Source organism: Schistocerca serialis, chromosome 9 (genome assembly GCF_023864345.2).
Source record: "Schistocerca serialis cubense isolate TAMUIC-IGC-003099 chromosome 9, iqSchSeri2.2, whole genome shotgun sequence".
NCBI classification, from domain to species: Eukaryota; Metazoa; Arthropoda; class Insecta; order Orthoptera; family Acrididae; genus Schistocerca; species Schistocerca serialis.
In genome coordinates, this window is record NC_064646.1 from 439,434,938 (window position 1) to 439,456,927 (window position 21,990).

Consider the following 21,990-nt stretch of genomic DNA (forward strand, 5'->3'; position numbering starts at 1 on the left):
CAAGTTAACCGGAGAATAAGTTTTAACCCTGGCAGGAATACTTACAGAATTAGTGATGACAAGATTGTTTGTTAGAAAGAGGAAGGAGAAGAAACGGGGACATCACACAAATTCTAGAAGAGTATGACGATTCCATATTTATATAAAAATTTCATACTACTACCTTTCGATGTCATGCTTCAGAAGCTAGAACGTATGAATAAAATGTGAAACTATTTCCTAACATGAAACTTTTTGCTTGTAGTAAGCCTAATAGGCATTTGATATTGTTACTTCGTGATTATATTCTGTTGTGTTACAAAAATGACCATTTGTGCCAAAACTGTCGTTTATTCGGTGTGTGTTACAATTGCTGCAATATTAGGCAGACCTATTTCATGTTATCTAGCAGACAGTGACAAAATACATGTAATCAGATTGAGAAACCACACCAGTCTTGGGTACTATTCGTATTAATAGCTTTTTCAGTATTAGACAACGACATTTGTTTTTTTCATGTAGCAAAACGGTTGACGAACTTTGATGAGCTAATAGATTCTTTCCCAAAAGGAAAGCACGCCATATAAAGCTGTACTAAGGTTAATGAGAAAAGCAATGCAAGGACTTAAGGGTTGAAGAAATGTGTACTGGCTTGCTTGTCTGTTGTCTTTATTGGTTTTATGCATCCTGTATTTAATTTTATGTCACACAAAACATAGAGTTATTAGCTACCAGGCAATAAAGAGTGCAAATTTTCTGGAGAGTTCCTTTTCTCCTGGTTACAAATAATACCATCCAGTATTTATTGTGAGGGTTTTTTTTTTTAAAAAAAATACAGGGGCAGGTTATCATACCGGCCAACTGGGAGCAGGAGAGGCACCACAGGAAATTTTAATTTCCACTGTCCTGGATATAGTTTGATGGCACCCATTACAAAATGTTACATGTTTGAGTTTCACAGAACGAAATGCAGTGACATGCGATAGAAGAATGCCATGTGAAGAGGCGTGGCACTGCACTTTGGCACATTTAAGACCAAATAATATGTCTTACATTTCCTCAAACACATATGTTTTATGTATCAGACTCTTCAGGAAGATGTGCACTACAAAATGGGCATATTTTTGAAAAGCTGATTTTTTTAAATTTTTGGCATCCTACCTCAAACGCTCAAGGGATGGAAGGGGGTGGGGGTGGGGGTGGGGGGGTCGCTACTATCTAGTATTGCCCTGGTTCGGAAATATCTTAGATCCGGGGCAGATCTACAGACAGTCTTAAATTGTAATGGGGAGGTGGGTAGTCTCACGTGGCCCGTGTTTACGCTTAATGATTTTGCTGTTTCCTCTTCGTTTATTGCTCTCACGTCAAATGAAAACAAAACTGATTTCTGTGACCGGGAGCTATCAAGTGAATTAAAATACATTCACATAATTATGGAAGGCTAAAATATGTTATTAGTTTCAGATTTTATTTTATTTCCCATTTCTGACAGTCAAACATTAATCGCATTGCAGAGCAATGAAGTTATTTTTGTCGATTTGCTAAACAAATTTGGCTTTTATTAATCTTTTCAGCTGGACCATCCAATTTATTGCCAATTTATTTGAAATGGAGTGTTTAATTTCACACTATTGGCTAGTTTCAACTGTTCGCTGCATGTTTTGTCTTCTAGAATGTATGGCATTATGCCATAATAAAGAACCAAACATGAGATAATGCAGTTCTGGTACTCCAAGAAAATTTGCATACAAATCTGGACATACAAGTGTGCACTTTAAGCCGAATTATGCATTTTAGTATGGCTCATGAAATTCTCATGCTCTTGGAATATCCTCTAATGTTTTTTTTCATTTATGACATTATGTAAGACGCTTGTTATCTGTCGCTCTATGGCAACTGCTGAAACAAACCTATTTCTAACAGGTCACAGGAAAATATTGTGAATGGTGGTTTGAAAAGCGTTACTTTCGAAGTAAATTTCCTTTTACGCAAGATGAACTATGTGCGAGAATGTACGATGAATTTCTTAAATCGCAGAGCTTTTGACTCTCATTTAAAAATCAACTCTTTGAGTACGATAATTTAGAATAATTTCGAACCTAAAAGATCTGACATTTATGTCGTTCTTAAACATTTTGCTGGCACATTTGTGTAATATATCTCAAAGTGTAACATGCGCAAAAAGGGGCAATATTATATGTGAAAGCTTTCCTTTTCTTGTAGTAACACTACATATATTAATTTAAACCACTAACTTTTCCTATTTGTGTGTTCGCATTACATATCAGTGGTGTTGCTATTGGCTGACTACATCACGTGTACTATGTTCTGAATATCCGCTGTTGTCGGCTGGCGAGTTCACGTGATATGAGCTATTACTGGCTTACAAAACCGCATCGCAATCACGATTTCAATGCTTCAGAAAGTAACATACGGCGTTTGGTGGAATTCAAATTTATACTGTCGTAATACGAAAATATGCAGTGTACGTGTTGCTGCACATCAGACATCTTCCCAAAACATGTTTTGTTCCCTGAGTTTCGTTTTCTAAAGTGCCAGGAAATTCTACACCGCTGTATAAAACAATAAACATTCAAAAGACTGATAAGTTTTACAGTTACAAGGAAAAGTATACTTTCACTTAACACGGAAGAAGTGCATTTTCACCCAGGAGGAAGTGTACTTTTAACCGGAAAAATCTGGGAATTTTTTTCCTCATCCACATACACACCCTGATAACGGTTTCCTTACCAGGGCATTTATTACACAAACTCATCATGTAGTCATAACTGTTAGTGTCACAGACCATTAAATCTAGTAATGCTTTGTAGTTAAGATCACAGAGTTTCGTACCCGCAATCATCAGTTTGACATATTGATGATATAAACAAACACAGACAGAGTGCGTCCCTGAGCATCCAGCCAAAATACACCACATAGGGTGGAGGTCACAAAATTTTGACCTCCCAATTTTGCATTCAGGATGAGAATTTTTGAAAGCTACATAAAGTTCATTTAAATTTGACAGCACTAGTCGTTTCTGCTTTGTTGCTTTAACTCCATTTATAACAACTCTTTTGCTATCTTTGCAACCTGGGCACATTCTACTGTTTTCATCATCTTCAAAAAAACTGCTGGTTCTTTTTGATTGTTTCTTCACTTATACCAACTCCTTTCTTCTTTCCTAAAACTGGAAGAATGCCTTGCTCTTTTGCTAATTTTCGGATTAGTTTAACCAAATGATGAGAAACATTGAATTCATGAACTATTTTTTTTCTCTTGATCATGAATCAGGGAGCAAACTTAAATTTAACTTTTTCGTCTTTAGATGTCAGTAAACAATTAATTTTTAATTTCTCTATTAAGCTCAAATATTCAGTGTCAGATGATGCTGGTGGTAGGTTTTCTTCTTTGGAAATAATGTTATCATCTCTATTATTAAAGCACGATTCTAAGTCTTTTCTAATTTTGTCTGAAATTTGTTGTACCTTATTTTCAATAGCTTTTTGTCTTTTTCTGCTACTTAATTTTATTATTTTTGAAGCAGGAGATACATCTAACTTAGAACAAGCACAATCCAATATCCTAACAGCTTCCTCATTAGGAATAGAAAATTTCGGTAGTAAAAGGAAAACGTGTACAAGTTGTCAGAATGAAATAAGGAAGCTGAACGAACAGATATCCAGTCTACAGTTTACAGTCGATGCTCAGAAGGTGGAAATAAGTAAACTACAATCTGAAAAACGTGAGACGCTAATGAAGAAAGAAGACTCGCTCTTGGGAAAATTGAAGATAATAACTGAAGGAATTTGTACTCAGATGGTAAAAGATCTGAGAGACAGTGAACATTTTGTGCAAAAAAACCTCTCTTGAAGTGCTTTCTGCCATGGATTCAGTGAACACGTCGGAAAGGGTTGAAAAGTTGGAAAACAAAGTAGGCAAACCGTTGCTCATTGTAAGTAGGTCAAACCGTGAAAATACTACGTCAGGAGATATGCTAAAAACTCCGAAAATAAGTGCACACACCTACACTACCACAGACTTCAACGCAACAAAGCAAACGATGTTAAAAAACGTATCTCCAGCGAAACTGCAAACCAAAGAACATTTAGAATATGTGCAGCAAAAAAACAACACTTGTTAGGTGAGAAGAACAACATTAAATCCTCCAGTTACAAAAAGTGTGAAACACAAAACAATCTGTGTGTTAGGTGACAGTCACGGCTGTGAAATTTCTGCATAGTTTGAAGGCATCTGGTTTCATAAAGCCAGAGGCTCCATTGATTGAAATAACGGACCTAACAATATCAACTGGCGTAGCTAGTTTGAATAAAGACAATTTCACCGTGTTAATAGGAGGATCAAACGATGTCTATAGAAACGAGGCATACAAGGTCATTACAGAAATGAGGAGATGTTTAAATAATTTAACCCACACAAATGTACTCATTGTGAACATCCAACATTGTCATGATTTATCACCCTAGTCGTGTGTGAACCGCAAAATTAATGTTGCAAATGAGTGTATCACTGCAATATGCACTAACTTTAAGAATGTTAATATTGTAGATATAAACAGATTGGAGCGAAGGTTCCATACAGTCCGTGAACTTCATTTAAATACACCAGGAAAGAAATTACTAGCCAAAAAAATATGTACTCGCATTTCAAAGAAGAGTGAAGAAAAAAGTGACAAACAAACGGAGATTAAGAAGTGCTTTAGACGAGTTACAAGCTGTGCCATGGGCCAAATGCAAATTACCAAGTGGTTTAAACTGATTAGGCGAGAAACAAACAATCAAGTTGTCAGCCAAACAAAAATTACAAAATGGTTTAAACTGAAGAGGACAGATGTGGATGAAGCAAAACTTATACAAGCTCCAGAAGTTAACTTACCTGCTGATTGCCACTAGCAAACAGAAACCACACACAAGAAAGATACCGGAAATTTTTTAGGGTAAGTGCTGTGTTAGAAATGCCATTAGATAAAGAATCAGAAACCGTTCAGTCACTCACAAATAAAATTTCCATGTTGGAAGCACTACCCCAGTATGCACTAAATGTAGACATAATTTGCATTACTGAACATTGGCTATGAAATGACAAAGTAAAATTAACCTCGATCTCAGGATATAGATTAACAAGTCATTTTAGCTGAGAGTTTTCCAAACATGGTGAAAGAACAAATAAAGTTCTGTGATGTCAGTAAAAGTTATATTGACTCAATTGAAAAAGACTGTGAATTTTCCATTTCTAAACTGGCAGAGCTCAATTTCATAGTTATTGACATATATAGAGCACCAAGTGAAAACCTGCCAGTCTTCATGAATAAACTAGAGGTTCTGCTGAACAGGATCAGTACACTAAATATGAAGATAATGCTTTAGGGGGATTTCAGTATTGATTTTTCAAAAGACAGCAGCACCAGAGATGCTTTCATAAATATGACCAACACATTAAAGTGATCCCCACAATACAGTGCCCAACAAGATTAACAGAATGCACAAATTCCATTATTGACCAAATATTCATCTCAGAAACAAATTACAGATTCACAAGCAGAGTACTGAGCATGGGTTATAGTGATCACGAGGCACAGCTGCTGTGTATAGAAATGCCAACAACTGGCGTTCTACGGATTGGAGCGTGGAATGTCAGATCCCTTAATCGGGCAGGTAGGTTAGAAAATTTAAAAAGGGAAATGGATAAGTTGAAGTTGGATATTGTGGGAATTAGTGAAGTTTGGTGACAGGAGGAACAAGACTCCTGGTCAGGTGAATACAGGACTATAAATACAAAATCAAATAGGGGCAATGCAGGAGTAGGCTTGATAATGAATTAAAAAATAGGAATGTGGGTAAGCTACTACAAATGGCATAGTGACCGCATTATTGTAGCCATGATAGATACGAAGCGCACACCTACCACAATAGTAAAAGTTTATATGCCAACTAGCTCTGCAGATGACGAAGAGATCGAAGAAATGTATGATGTGATAAAAGAAATTATTCAGATAGTTAAGGGAGACGAAAATTTAACAGTCATAGGTGACTGGAATTCGGTTGTAGGAAAAGGAAGAGAAGGAAATGTAGTAGGTGAATATGAAATGGGGGTAAGGAATGAAAGAGGAAGCCGCCTGGTAGAATTTTGCACAGAGCATAACTTAATCATAGCTAACACTTGATTCAAGAATCATGAAAGAAGGTTGTATACATGGAAGAGACCTGGAGATACTAGAAGGTTTCAGATAGATTATATGATGGTAAGATAGAGATTTAGGAACCAGGTTTTAAATTGTAAGACATTTCCAGGGGCAGATGTGGACTCTGACCACAATCTGTTGGTCATGAACTGCAGATTAAAACTGAAGAAACGCAAAAAGGTGGGAATTTAAGGAGATGGAACCTGGATAAACTGACAGAACCAGAGGTTGTACAGTGTTTCAGAGAGAGCATTAGGGAACGATTGACAAAAATGGGGGCAAGAAATACAGTAGAAGAAGAATGGGTAGCTTTGAGGGATGAAGTAGTGAAGGCAGCAGACGATCAAGTAGGTAAAAAGACGAGGGCTAGGAGAAATCCTTGGGTAATAGAAGAGATATTGAATTTAATTGATGAAAGGAGAAAATATAAAATTGCAGTAAATGAAGCACACAAAAAGGAATACAAATGTCTCAAAAATGAGATCGACAGGAAGTGCAAAATGGCGAAGCAGGATTGGCTACAGGACAAATGTAAGGATGTAGAGGCATATATCTCTAGGGGTAAGATAGATACTGCCTACAGGAAAATTAAAGAGACCTTTAGAGAAAAGAGAACCACTTGTATGAATATCAAGAGCTCAGATGGAAATCCAGTTCTAAACAAAGAAGGGAAAGGTGGAAGGAGTACATAGAGAGTCTATGCAAGGGCGATTTACTTGAGGACAATATTATGGAAATGGAAGAGCATATAGACGAAGATGAAATAGGAGATTGATACTGCGTGAAGAATTTGACAGAACGAGATTGATACTGCGTGAAGAATTTGACAGAACACTGAAAGACCTAAGTCGAAACAAGGCCCTGGGAGTAGACAACATTCCAGTAGAACTACTGATAGCCTTGGGAGAGCCAGCCCTGATGAAGCTCTACCATCTGGTGAGCAAAATGTATGAGACAGGCGAAATACCCTCATATATTATTCAATCTGTATATTGAGCAAGCAGTAAAGGAAACAAAAGAAAAATTTGGAGTACAAATTAAAATCTATGGAGAAGAAATAAAAACTTTGAGTTTCGCCGATGACATTGTAACTCTGTCAGAAACAGCAAAGAACCTGGAAGAGCAGTTGAATGGAATGGACAATGTCTTGAAAGGAGGATATAAGATGAACATCAACAAAAGCAAAGCGATGATAATGGAATGTAGATGAGTTAACTCAGGTGATGCTGAGGGAATTAGATTAGGAAATGAGACACTTAAAGTAGTAAATGAGTTTGCTATTTGGGGAGCAAAATAACTAATGATGGTTGAAGTAGAGAGGATATAAAATGTAGACTGGCAATGGCAAGGAAAGCGTTTCTGAAGAAGAAAGATTTGTTAACACCGAGTATATATTTAAGTGTCAGGAAGTCGTTTCTGGGAGTATTTGTATGGAGTGTAGCCATGTTTGGAAGTGAAATGTGGACGATAAATAGCTTAGACAAGAAGAGAATAGAAGCTTTTGAAATGTGGTGCTACAGAAGAATTCTGAAGATTAGATAGGTAGATCACATAACTAATGAGGAAGTATTGAATAGAATTGGGGAGAAGAGAAATTTGTGGCACAACTTGACTAGAAGAAGGGATCGGTTGGTAGGACATCTTCTGAGGCATCAAGGGATCACCAATTTAGTATTGAAGGGCAGTGTGGAGGGTAAAAATTGTAGAGGGAGACCAAGAAATGAATACACTTAAGCAGATTCAGAAGGATGTAGGTTGCAGTAGGTACTGGGAGATGAAGAAACTTGCACAGGATAGAGTAGCATGGAGAGCTGCATCAAACCAGTCTCCGGACTGAAGACCACAACAACAACAACTGAAGGCATAATTATTTCCAGAGAGAGAAACAGATTTCTGCAGTACTGTTGTAAGAAATATAGTGTAATCCAAGAATTCACAGATTGTTCAAAAGCCTACAAAAGAATCTATGGTAGAGTAATCAAAGAGGCAAACATTATGTGGAATGACAATGTGATAAAAAAACTCATCCAACCAAATGAGATCCACATGGAGAGTTATAAAGAAAGAAACTTGTAGTTCAGCGCCAAAGAAAAAGAATGTATCATTAACACCAAAATGCTCAAAAGTCCAGACCCAAATTCAGTTGTGGAAAAATTCAGTGAATACTTCACTAGCTGAAGACCTCATTCAAATAAACCGTCGAGGACCAGTCCCAAGTTTCTCCAGCAAGTCAGTCATCTCGACTGCTTCTATGTATGTTTATGAAACAAACCCCAATGAAATTATAAGTAAAATTAAATCATTAAGCAATAAAATGTCAAGTAGTCTTGATGAAGCACCTGATTTCATATTGAAAACATGTGCTCGCCACATAGCAAACCCCTTGGCAAAAATTTTCAACCCCTCTTTAAAAACTGGTGTATTTCCAGATATTTTTAAAATAGCAAAAGTTTCACCCTTGCTTAGAAAAAGTTCTCCTGAAAAAATATCAAACTATCGACCTTTGTCACTGTTAAGTTCCCTCTCAAAAATTCTAGAAAAACTCTTCTATGACAGGCTTTTTAAGTTTCATAAAAAATACGCACCTCTTACAGTACAACATAGTTTTGGAAAGTCTAAATCTACACAGACAGCAATTTTCGAATTCTTAGACTGCATTTTAAGAGCCCTTGATCAACATAAATTAGCTGCAGGTATTTTTCAAGACCTATCAAAAGCCTTTGATGTCCTGGACCGTAACATTCTGCTCGATAAGACATGGAGTAAGAGGTGTAGCACATAGCTGGTTGTGTTCATACCTAAAAAACCGCAGGCAGGAAGTATCACTTCAGTATGAATTCAACAAAATGAATAAAACAAGAAACAACTCCTTTCTTTCTAGCGAATTACCAATAACATATGGTGGTACCACAGGGCTCAATCTTAAGTCCACTACTCTTCTTGATTTATGTGGACGACTTAATTGAATATATGAGTCCTACAAAAACTGTCCTGTTTGCCGATGACACCAGCATATTGCTCACTGGATCCAGTCCAGAAACTTTGCAGTCCACGGCAGAAAGTTCTATGAAAATACTTGCTGAGTGGGTCACAAACAACAAACTCATTATAAATACTGAAAAAACTGTGTGTGTCGTTTTTCATTTAATTCCTCCAACTAATCAAATATCTGTTCAAGTACAATTAAAAAATGATTCCCTAGAAAATGTAAGTGTCACAAAATTTTTGGGTCTATGGATTCAGCAAGACTTAAAGTGAGACATACATATAAATAACTTGTCTAGGAAACTATTATCTGTGTGCTATGGCCTAAGAATTTTATTTTAAAGGCTACAACAACCAAAACAACAGTACTGCATGCATACTATGCATAGTTCCACTCACTAGTCCGATATGGGATCGTTTTCTGGGGATACTCAACTCGCAATGTAAAGGTTTTTTTTAGAATGCAAAAAAGAGCTCTAAGAATAATTTGTGGCCTTAAAAAGATGGAGTCCTGTAAATCCAATTTTACTGAGCTTGGTGTTCTAAATGTTCCAAGTTTATTCATTTATTAAACTATCTTGTTCACTGGGGACTATCTCCTGAAAACAGCAAACCGCTACAGAACAAAACTGTACAAACTATAGTACCAGAGAGAAGTCAAATATACATCAAAAAATCACAGAACAACCACTTATCAGATGAGCATAATTAACATTGGTGTAATACTACACAATAAGATACCAGAGGAAATAAAAAAATGCTACTCATCCAATATTTAAAGCTAAACTGAAGGCATTTCTGATAAAGCACTGTTTCTATTCTGACAGAGAATTTCTGAATACGTAACAAAATTAAATGTAATAGGTACCTATTTTTAATTTGCGTAATATTTTGCTAATACTATGTATTATTGTAACTTATCTTTGGTCTGTGCAATATCAATTGTACAATTTGTGCTATATGATAAAACTGGACCAATAAAAAATCAAATCAAATCATAAATGTCATTCACAAGGTTACATGATTCTGGTTCTAGATTCACAACAAATATTTTTGAGTAATAATTTGGGCACAAGGAATTTCCAGGAACCGCATTACGTTTCACTTGGGAAGCTGTTTCACCTTCACATAACAAGGACAAATGTTCAGGTTTTATATCCCTCAAACCTTTAGTAATAGGCTTTTTATGAACTTTAAGTGGATGACAGCACTTTCTTCCAAAAATGTGGTTGTACTTCAGAATATATTTCTTCTCATGATACTCACACACTGATGTTATATAAGAACTTACTCTAAATTTAAACGAAGTTTGTCTAACTTCATCAAAGTTATTGACATTTTTCAAGTTTTTTGAAACTGAACCGTAAACTGTTTTGTGACACACTTCACTTGCTATCTGCCCAACAGAGCACTGTTCATCTATGTTATTGCATTCCAGTTAATCTCTCAAAATTAATTACAAGTCACATACAGAACAAAGCACATAACACATTCTACACTCTCGATGAAGTATGTACATCCACTCCAACAGAGGTTTCAGAATAGACTAACTACAACAGTGCCACACCCAGCAATAATTTACTTCTTTATTGACAATAAACTTAAATGTAAATAGGCATTTTTATTACCATAGAACAAAAGCGAAAGCTCCTATTGTTTAATATTGCATTATTAAAAATAAATAAACTAAATGCATATTTGGTGATAGTGTTAACTAAAAATATGTCACAATTAAATTTTATTATGATGGAACAATAAACCATTTAAATAGGCAACAGCCATAAGATCAGTTGTAGAGAAATGTGAATTATTTCCTCATTTTCAAAAATTTATATCTTTGTTCAAAGTCAGATATCAGTGTTGAAATTTTTACAGTATGTTGCTATCATATAGGTGTACAAACTGTGCAAAAATCATATTTTTATATTCAGTCCCACCTGAGATAACTAACCCCAAACTTAACAAGAATGAAAATTTTCAAATTTCAAAAATTCATAAAAAATTAAGGAAACACTTGTAAGTGTTCTTGTTCAATATGAGGCTAGTAGTGTATGATATCTAACTATAGGAAAAAAATACTCTCTCATAACTCACTCCTTGTTTGTTATTTTTGGGCCTGAAAAGTGGATCTTTGAAAATTTGGATACCAAACTTTGAGGGTCATTTTGACTGGTTATTTTTGAATTTATGGTATTTTGTGTAATAGACAATCATGTCAATTGCAATGTTGTAACTTAACCCAGTGCAAAGATTTTCATATTTTTGCTAACATCTCAAAACTGAAACATCATCGCACGCTTACAAACAAAAATGGCCGCCATTCAGTAAAGGTGAAAGGTAAAATTTTTTAAAAAACTGTTTTGAACTTGTCAAATATAGGGCAGTCACATATAAGAAAAATTAAAATATTTAAAATTGGTCAAGCAACCATCACTGGACCACTTCATATGGATTGACCCTCTATGGATTCTGTAGTTGCTGCATCTGCTGAGCCTGCAACTGAATAATCTGAGTTAACAACAGTTCTTGCGGTGCACAGGCCACAACCACACACATAAAAAAGAACACTGTAGAGAAATAAGGTGCAGCTACTGAGCTATGCTGGAAGAAAGTACCAGTTAAAGTCACTATATGTATCAGCCTCCAAAGTAGTGCAAGAAACTCTTGTCAGTGCCTCCATAATAGTGCAAGAAACTCTTGTCAGTGCCTCCATAATAGTGCAAGAAACTCTTGTCAGTGCCTCCATAATAGTGCAAGAAACACTTATCAGTTGCAAGACAAATGTTCTGAAACAAACATAATAATGTTTCAGTAATACACAGAAGCTGTGTGGTGGACAAGCATGACAAATGTCCACAATTGTGCAAGAAAGGCATATACAATAAGTGCACTTGGTGAAATGTGGAAACCAAATACAGCTGAACCAGTGTTCTTGGCAGGCAGCAAGAAAAGCAATAAAACAGTGTAGCCAATGTTCTATATTGATGAGAAGTAAGACCCAGAAGCAAACAAATGGAGTTTTTCTTCATTGACAGATGTTTGGATGTCCTGCGGTGATGCCACCATTTGATAGTTACTATGACAGAGAGAAAAAGAACAAGAGTCAAAAGTAGTGAGACAAGTTTTGTTTACTTAACTCAGTTTCCAGTGACAAGTCCAAATCGTAAACAGTACAAATCCATGAACAAGACAAAATTCATAAATATAACAATAACAGACCACAATTAGACAACTAGCCAGGCTTGGCGTCCATAAGTTGGTTTTGGCAGCAGTGCTTGCCATGCGAACTGATAAGGGCACGTCCTGTAGGAGGCTGCAGGTTGGTGGTGCAATTACGTGGTTGTTGTCAACTTTGCAACATGGGTTTGCTAGGTGTGGTATTGGAAAAGGTGTGACTAACAGAATGTGAAAACTTGCGGCTCATTGCAAAACTCGTGCTGTATGTCAAGGAAAACATACAGTCTGATATGATAGGAAGGAAATTCAGTTGTGGGAATGGTTATGATAAATTTAAAAAGAAGAAAGGTATTATTACTAGAAGCAGTTGTCATGAACAAAAAATGTAAACAATGATATTGATCATTATTTTGTATGTCTTCTGCCATACCTTATTTGCTAAGTTGATAATGGTTGTCTTCTTACTATCTAAGGTTGGCACTGAGTAACATGGACTAGTGGTAAGATATTGGTCTCTTATTTGGGAGGGTAGCAGTTCAAATCCTCATGTTTCTGCAAGTTTTCCATAATTGCCTAAGGCAGCTGGTCAAATGGTTAAAAGGGCTTTGCTGGTTTCTGTCATCACGCCACCACAACCTGAAATGATCTCAATGTCACTGCAAACTTACACCTTACATCTTCTCAGATCAGTGTATGTTACCGTTTTAAAACATATGTATGTACAGGGTGCAGCAGCATTCATATTAAAAACACACAATCAGGCAGTAACTGTAACTATTTATTGACATAAGAGGTAGTAAATAAATTAAAGGTATGCCATTTACTAATGTGTAAGTCATTGTCTATTGCGTGGATTACTTTTTAATATGACTCCTGTCAAATGATACCCCCTCTGCACAACACATTCATCTAGGTGGCATTGGAAGCTTTCCATAACTCGGCGTAACGTATTCCCTGGGACATAGAATGGAACGGTGGCACAATGTGTTCAGAACACTTCTTGCTTCAGGTAGCCTCAAAGGAAAAAGTCTGCACATGAAAGGTCAGGTGAGTGGTCAGGAAATGTCACCAAAACGGGAAATTACTCTACTGGGAAATGTGTGTCGCAAGAAATCCATGCAAATTCTGGCTGTATGTGAAGTCGCTCCATCTTGTTGAAACCATAATTGTTCCACATCGACCGTACCTAATTGGGGAAGAACGAAGTCTTGCAGTATCTTTATGTAGTGTTCACTGTTGACAGTTACAGCCACACTGCTGTCATCCTCAAAGAAGTAAGGGCCAATAATCCCAAAGGAAGCAACTCCACACCACACTGTGAGACGAGAACTGTGCAAGGGCTTGATGTGCAGTTCATGCGGGTTTACTTCACTCCAATAACGCATATTCTGTTTATTCACTGAACCATATAACTTGAAATGAGCTTCATCTGACATCAGGATGGTGTGCAGCATTTGCGGATTTTGGTGAAGGAGACCATGCATGGTTAAGCAGAATGTTTCTCATGAAACCCAATTATGAGGCCTAATATCTTGAACAATCTGCAACTTATATGGGTGAAAATGGAGGTCTTCGTGAAATATTCCCCTGTATGAGTGATCAGACATATGCACAGTTTGTGCATGACGACGAGCAAAGCTTTTTCGGCTACACAATAGTGCAGCACGAACATTTTCCACAGCTTCTGGTGTCCGCACAGTTCTTTCACTTGTTCCCGGTTTGCCATTGCAAACAGAACCTGTTGTTCAAAATTCATGTACCCACTTCACAATGGTCCGTCCATCTGGAACTTTCCCATGACGTCCCAAGTTGAAATGTTGCCTAAATAGTTGCTGCGTAGCAATAACGGCCGTTATTCTTGAAATAACTTTCAACAGCAAAGGCACGATGCTGTGCACTCCACCGCTCCATATCACTGTGACACTCGAAACGACAGCGCATTAGTACACGAATGCGGCACTAGCTGGTATGCATTCCTGCAGTACGTCATTGTACTACGCAAGTCAAATTACGCTTTGATCACTGCTGCACCCTGTATTTTGCTTCTCTTATTCTTGAAGCTTCCTCCAGTTCTTTGTAGATATGCAACAACATAATTTTAAATCTGTTACTATAGCATATCATTTAGCGCTAGCTTTCTATACCCATGTTAAAAACATCTTTTTGGCATACAAGTTACAAAAGATTTTAATATTTGTTTGTTCCAAGCAAGATTTTTACAGTCTGTGATGGAACTCGTTCTCTTTATTCTATGTAGTCCGATAGGGCCTGTTACAGATATTTATATGCTCAATTTCCCACTCATGTTTTATGATTATGTTTTTAAATGGTAACAGTTGACAACACTTTGTTAACTGTTACCATGTGTCCTGTTGTCTTTTTTCTTTGTGCTGTATTTGTACACATTTCAGTTAAAATGTTGGTGGTGAGTTTGGCTAAGTTATACTAGTTTCAAGTTCTACAACCATTTTATGAAGATCCATCTCAGACTACACAAGACCACCCAACATATAAAATTTAATCAAATTTCCAATTTAAATAATGTAACCCATAACATATTAATCTAAAGATTAGAAACAACTCATTGCTGATATATATTCCATTAAGATTAATTAACCTTACAGGCCCGCCATTAACAGAGGCTGAGAAGCAGTTATTATGAAGGGGCTCAAATATAGCATGAACTCAAAGATAAACCACCAATACATAGAACAATATTATTGTGGAAACAAAATGACTTCTAACAGCAGAAAAGCACCTTTAAAACAGTCTGGTGATTGTAGGTCCAACTAGGAAATTGGTGGAGGAGAATGTGGGAAACATACAGCCAAACCACTAAAATGTGGACTGAAAACTTTTTTTCATTGAGATCATCTCAGTATTTCACAAAGTTTTGACGTTTCCGTTAAGAGCTCTATAGCTTCTTACTTCAGTTTATTGTTGGTAAATTTCAGAAAAGCTTGACTATTTTGCAGTACTTTCCCTCTTGCTTTTTTAATTCTTCTTGTAGTTTATCAACAATTGTGTTGTATATACACGCAAAATTTTCTGTCTACTCAATTTTTCTGATTTTTCTCCATCAGGGAATCTTCTTCTTATTTTGCGTTTACTTTCATCGCTAAGTGCTTGATACCTAAAGTCGTTTTTGTATTCATCATATTTTTCCCTAACTCAGTTGAAAAACCAAATCAGTGCTTGCAACGCATGACACTCACTAAGTTTGCAATTGTTCGTTGTTTTTGTCGATTTGATACAACACATAATGTCAGAAAACAACCAGTATAGCTGTCGCAAATTTTTTAGCTTTTTCCCAAGAAATTCTTATTTTTGGCTTTTCTTCTTTGTTTTTGACAATTTCTTCAAGTGACACACAAATGTTGTGACGATTCTATTGAACAGCTAACATTGCTTCCTTATAACGTGACCATATAGTGTCAGACGGTGTATTAAGTTTCGCATTATTCTTCACAAGAGTGTGGCAACAATCAGTAGAAACTGCAAAAAAGTCAATCATTGCAATACTTGAAGGGGGAAAATAATTAATTTTGATGATTCCCAAGCACTGTTTTGGGCTAGGAAATTTAATAAGGGCACATAAAATGCTAATGAATTCAATACCTTTATCTTTTCAGCTAAACCTGAATCTTTCCCACTCATGGTATTAAAATTGCCCTATGATTGAAAAAGACAATCATCTGTCCTAATATTGTATTTTCCAAAGAGATCTAGGATACCTGTCCTAAGACCTTTTCCCAGATATCTGTGTATGGGAACAAAACACAAAAATCTTTCATAAACCCATCCCTCAAAATGATACCTTACGAAAACAGCTCGCTGATCTCCATGTACTGTGTGAGCCATTGAATCGATAACTAGTCTGAAGTACTTGGCTGTTTGAATTTCGCCAACTGTTTTACTCAACACCTTGTTTTCTGTAATGCCAGTGAATTCTTCACAAATAATCTAGGACAAATATGATCAACTACCATGACTTTTAGAGCTGTGCTTCTTTTAAAGATGGGTTAATGGGAACCTAAATAGTTGCCATTCTTTGACAACTCAAATTTTGTTGTCACCACGAAATGCAAGTCCTCTTATTGCCAAATATTTAATGACTTCTATCATGTTCCGAAGCATTTCGTACCAATAATTTTCCACTGTCTTAATTGTATGTAGCCATTCACTGTCACCACATCACCAGACTTGCTTCACCTGCCAGATACTGTGGTCGTGTGTGTGTGTGTGTGTGTGTGTGTGTGTGTGTGTGTGTGTGTGTGTGTGTGTGTTTTCAACAAAGGCCTTATTGGCCGAAAGCTCACTTTGCGACAGCCTTTTTGTTGTGCCTATCTGCAACTCAGCATATCTGCTATATGGTGAGTAGCATCTATCCTTTTCAAAATATTCTTACATTCCATCCTGGATTTTCCATTGTTTAACTAGCAATATGAAGTGTACTGATTGAAGAAAATGTCAGATTTCAGAAACGTATCTGTGGTGAAGTTTCCATCAGACCTTCAACACATTCAAAAGAGTAGGAGTCTTCTGATCTATGCTCTGAGGATAACGAAGCGCAGTTGGGAGCGAACAACAAGGAGAAGTGTAAAATCCTTGTCAGATCCTTTAAAAGGCTACTGAATAGTGAATGTACATGGCAATCACTATCTATGGGAGATATGAAGATGAACAAAATCTGACTCTCGACCCTCCAACGGATGTGAAGCTAACATAATTATTCAATAACTGAAAAATAATAAAGCAACAGTTGAAGGTGGCATAGTAGCAGTATTCCTCAGAATGAGAAATACAGAAATTTTGTCTGACCCTTTTATTTGAGAGAGGAAGAGAATCCCTGAAGACTGGCTAATGCCTCTCATATATTCACTTCACAAGAGAGGAACAAGAAAATTGTTGAGAGTAAGGTAGGAAAGAACAGATTGCTACTCAACCATAAAGAAGACACATTAAGTTGCTGGCAGGCGCAATTAAGACATTTATATATAATTTTTGACCACAACCTTCATTAGCGAAAAGAGAAACACATCTTGGGCCGAGATGCTGGAGTTGGTGGTCATGGGTGTACGAGTTGTGCTTACTTCTGTGTATGAATGGTGTATGTTTCTCATTTGCTGATGAAGGCTGTGGCAGGAAGCTTTATGTAAGTGGCTTCTAATTGTGCCTATTTGCAACTTTACATGGCATCTTTACGTTAAGTAGCAATCTGGCTTTTCATACATTGTTGATGTTCTTACCTGTAGTTCAATTGTTTAAAAGTGTTAACATTTATAGACGAATTTATCTACTTTCAGTATTATATAAAATATTTTGCAAGGCACTGCAAACTATGGAAGGAAGATTCGATCCTGTACTGGTGAGAAGCAAGCAGGGTTCTGGGAAGGTACATTATGAGTTGAACCAATCTTTGACTTTAAAAGCATTTAAAAGTATATAATGCTGGAGTACAGGAAGTTTGTAACAATTTGTAGACTGTAAGAAAGCCTAAGACACTACAAATAGTGTGGATGTTTGTGCTCCTGAAAGAACTCATACTGAAAAGGAAAATTCATCTAATGGACACTTAATATGCCAGATCAAAGGTTAAGTTTATAGACGAGATCTCAAGTTTACTGTGCGATAAAAATGATGAGAGACAGGAAGCTGGGCACTACCTTTCTCTGCTGCGCAAGCTAAGGAGCGAATGGAAAAATGCAGTTCCAGATAGGAGCTTCCATATTGGAAGAGAATAAACTGGTATATGGATAGAATCTCTGGCATACAAAAATATTGTCAGTTACTTTGAAGCAGCAAAAAGAAATAACTTAGCTGCACCAAGTTACATAGATAAGAAAGAGGCAGGACTCTTAATTTCATGCAGTGAGGTAGATTATATGACCATCATCAGAAGTAACCCACATTCTTTGGAGTGTGGAAAGGGAAAGTCAAGAGAGGAAAGGTCTTAAAGAACCATGAAGAAGGAAAAAAAGTACAGGAAAGAGATAGAACTTTGTGATTGAGGAGTGTGTGAGGAAAATTGAAATCCCTTGTCAGCTAGCTAAGGACACCTATAACAAAATAGGGTGATTACATGATTAGCACACAGCCAAGTAGGAGTATTGAAAAAAATATAAACCATTATAAAATTATCCATATATGGTGTAAATAAATGAACTTTTATTTTTTTCCAGTATATTAGGTGCAAGCTAGTTTTCTAGGAGAAAGTTGTTGTATCATACCTGAGCTTCCTAAAATGTACAACTGCTGTTGGTACCTATTCAAGGTTCCCACCAATCTGTTATTGTGAGTAGAGGGGTTAAAATGGGACATTTTGTATTTATTTTTTATGTGATGTACTATTTGAGACCTTATAATTGTAATTAACTGGTGCATAAACTATACATTATGTGTTTAATAAAATATGTAGTAGTAAAACTTGAGGGTTTTGTAATAATGTAATGCTCCCACCCTTTAGTGTTTTGGGGTTAAAGTAAAAAAAGTTAGCACTGAAAGTACTGTATAATGGTTGTCTTTCAATTAGAAACCTTGCTGTACAGTCATAAATTTTTAACTTTCTTTTGTATATACACTCCTGGAAATTGAAATAAGAACACCGTGAATTCATTGCCCCAGGAAGGGGAAACTTTATTGACACATTCCTGGGGTCAGATACATCACATGATCACACTGACAGACCCACAGGCACATAGACACAGGCAACAGAGCATGCACAATGTCGGCACTAGTACAGTGTATATCCACCTTTCGCAGCAATGCAGGCTGCTATTCTCCCATGGAGACGATCGTAGAGATGCTGGATGTAGTCCTGTGGAACGGCTTGCCATGCCATTTCCACCTGGCGCCTCAGTTGGACCAGAGTTCGTGCTGGACGTGCAGCCGCATGAGACGACGCTTCATCCAGTCCCAAACATGCTCAATGGGGGACAGATCCGGAGATCTTGCTGGCCAGGGTAGTTGACTTACACCTTCTAGAGCACGTTGGGTGGCACGGGATACATGTGGACGTGCATTGTCCTGTTGGAACAGCAAGTTCCCTTGCCGGTCTAGGAATGGTAGAACGATGGGTTCGATGACGGTTTGGATGTACCGTGCACTATTCAGTGTCCCCTCGACGATCACCAGTGGTGTACGGCCAGTGTAGGAGATCGCTCCCCACACCATGATGCCGGGTGTTGGCCCTGTGTGCCTCGGTCGTATGCAGTCCTGATTGTGGCGCTCACCTGCACGGCGCCAAACACGCATACGACCATCATTGGCACCAAGGCAGAAGCGACTCTCATCGCTGAAGACGACCGTCTCCATTCGTCCCTCCATTGACGCCTGTCGCGACACCACTGGAGGCGGGCTGCACGATGTTGGGGCGTGAGCGGAAGAAGGCCTAACGGTGTGCGGGACCGTAGCCCAGCTTCATGGAGACGGTTGCGAATGGTCCTCGCCGATACCCCAGGAGCAACAGTGTCCCTAATTTGCTGGGAAGTGGTGGTGCGGTCCCCTACGGCACTGCGTAGGATCCTACGGTCTTGGCGTGCATCCGTGTGTCGCTGCGGTCCGGTCCCAGGTCGACGGGCACGTGCACCTTCCGCCGACCACTGGCGACAACATCGATGTACTGTGGAGACCTCACGCCCCACGTGTTGAGCAATTTGGCGGTACATCCACCCGGCCTCCCGCATGCCCACTATATGCCCTCGCTCAAAGTCCGTCAACTGCACATACGGTTCACGTCCACGCTGTCGCGGCATGCTACCAGTGTTAAAGACTGCGATGGAGCTCCGTATGCCACGGCAAACTGGCTGACACTGACGGCGGCGGTGCACAAATGCTGCGCAGCTAGCGCCATTCGACGGCCAACACCGCGGTTCCTGGTGTGTCCGCTGTGCCGTGCGTGTGATCATTGCTTGTACAGCCCTCTCGCAGTGTCCGGAGCAAGTATGGTGGGTCTGACACACCGGTGTCAATGTGTTCTTTTTTCCATTTCCAGGAGTGTACTTAAGTGAAACCCTGTAAAAATTGAGACAATACGACTATGGCAAGTGAGGAAATAAATAGTCTTACTGACATTCTGTGTATATTAAACAACTGTTGGTTATGTTAATTATTTGGCATCTGAAATTGTTTCATCCTCCACCACCCTCCCCCACCACCACCAACAGCAGCAGCAGCTAATTCCACCATCCCATAGAATTGTCGATAGAATCCTGTACATAATGTTCCTGTTATGCGCATTAATTTAAAATCTCTTGTTGCATTAAGAAATTGTGTGCAAATATCATATATTTACTTCAAAATGAATGTTTGAATTTCCTTCAAATCGTTACTTGGAAGATTATCATTTCATGCTTGACTACATAACACTTTTTGCCTCCTCCAGCACCAGTTCGTTACAAGGCAACGATCACCGCATATTCTTATTGACCTTATTCAACGAACAAAAGCAGCAGTCCGTGAACTAGATCATCTGAATTACAGAAAAATGAAGAAAATCCTCATGATTGATGCATTTGAAACAGAGAGTAATCTAGGAGATGCTGATGGTAAGCAATGTTTCTTTCTCTTTCTAAAAAAATTGAGGTAACTTATATTCATCTCGACTTTCTTCATGTCGTCACAGCACATTTATGATGCTCTGTGAAGCTTATTGTATAAGAATCCATACAGTATTCATTTTAACCTTAGTTTTTATGTAATGTTTGCTTTATATGTAACGAAACAGTGGTATGTGAAATTGTGAATATCATCAGTGTTTAACATCATTAATTTTGTTTCAAAGCAAGAAAACCAAATGTTGTTAAATTCTATAAATAGCTATCATTGTTGGCACGGAAGCTGACAAATGTGTAGTTACCTCTTTTTTCTGTTACTTTAGAGATGTTATACATCTAAGATTAAATTGAGAATCTGAGATATGGGGTGGGGGGTATGAGGGGAGGCAAATGACACCCTCTGTTAGTTTCATGGGGAATAACGTAATAGACGGTATTTCTCAACAAATGGCTCTGGGTACACTTGTTAGTATCCTGTATGTGTCTAGCTTTCTTCAGACTAATGTTAAATGGCTACGTCTGTCTGTTAGGTAGTACAGAACACTATTTTGGGTTTTCAGGCATAACTTTTCTTCCAGGGCGGAGAGATGTGGTGCAGTGTACTGGGGGAGTAGTGCTCAGAACTGTCAAGGAAAAAGTTGTGTATGTGGTGCTTAGAGCCACCTCTATTTGATGATTATAACTATTTCGAAATTATTTTCCATCCTAGAATTTCCATATTCCATATGCTATTACACACGACTTGTTACACCCTGTGGTTGGGGCCCTGTCTGTTACGATAGCTCCACATGCATCTCCATGAGCCATACGACTCCCAATAACAGCATAACACAATTCTAGTATAACAAAATCATCCCCTCCCTCACATATCGCTCCTGTTCTGCCTGTCTCTGTGTCCTTTTTATCTCTTACACGTGACGATAAATCCCAAACAATCAAATGTATTTCGTGCGCGTAACAATATCTCACGCGATCAGGTATATCTCAGTTACAGTACTACCCCCTGCCACCAACACAATTCCTTTCACTCCTGACACCCATCACAACATTATTCAACACTTCCTGCAACCTTTACCCACCACTTTCATCACA

The 21,990-nt window shown here is 37.8% G+C and overlaps 1 protein-coding gene across 3 annotated transcripts in view; it reads left to right on the forward strand.

Annotated features, from left to right (window-relative positions):
* Positions 1 to 21,990, forward strand: part of LOC126418541 (serine/threonine-protein kinase Tao) — a 206,268-nt gene that overhangs the window by 50,423 nt on the left and 133,855 nt on the right. For all 3 annotated transcript variants that reach the window (XM_050085353.1, XM_050085354.1, XM_050085355.1), the window contains one exon: positions 20,727 to 20,889. In XM_050085353.1, coding sequence (XP_049941310.1) covers positions 20,727 to 20,889 — 163 coding nt within the window. The remainder of the gene's footprint in view (positions 1 to 20,726; positions 20,890 to 21,990) is intronic.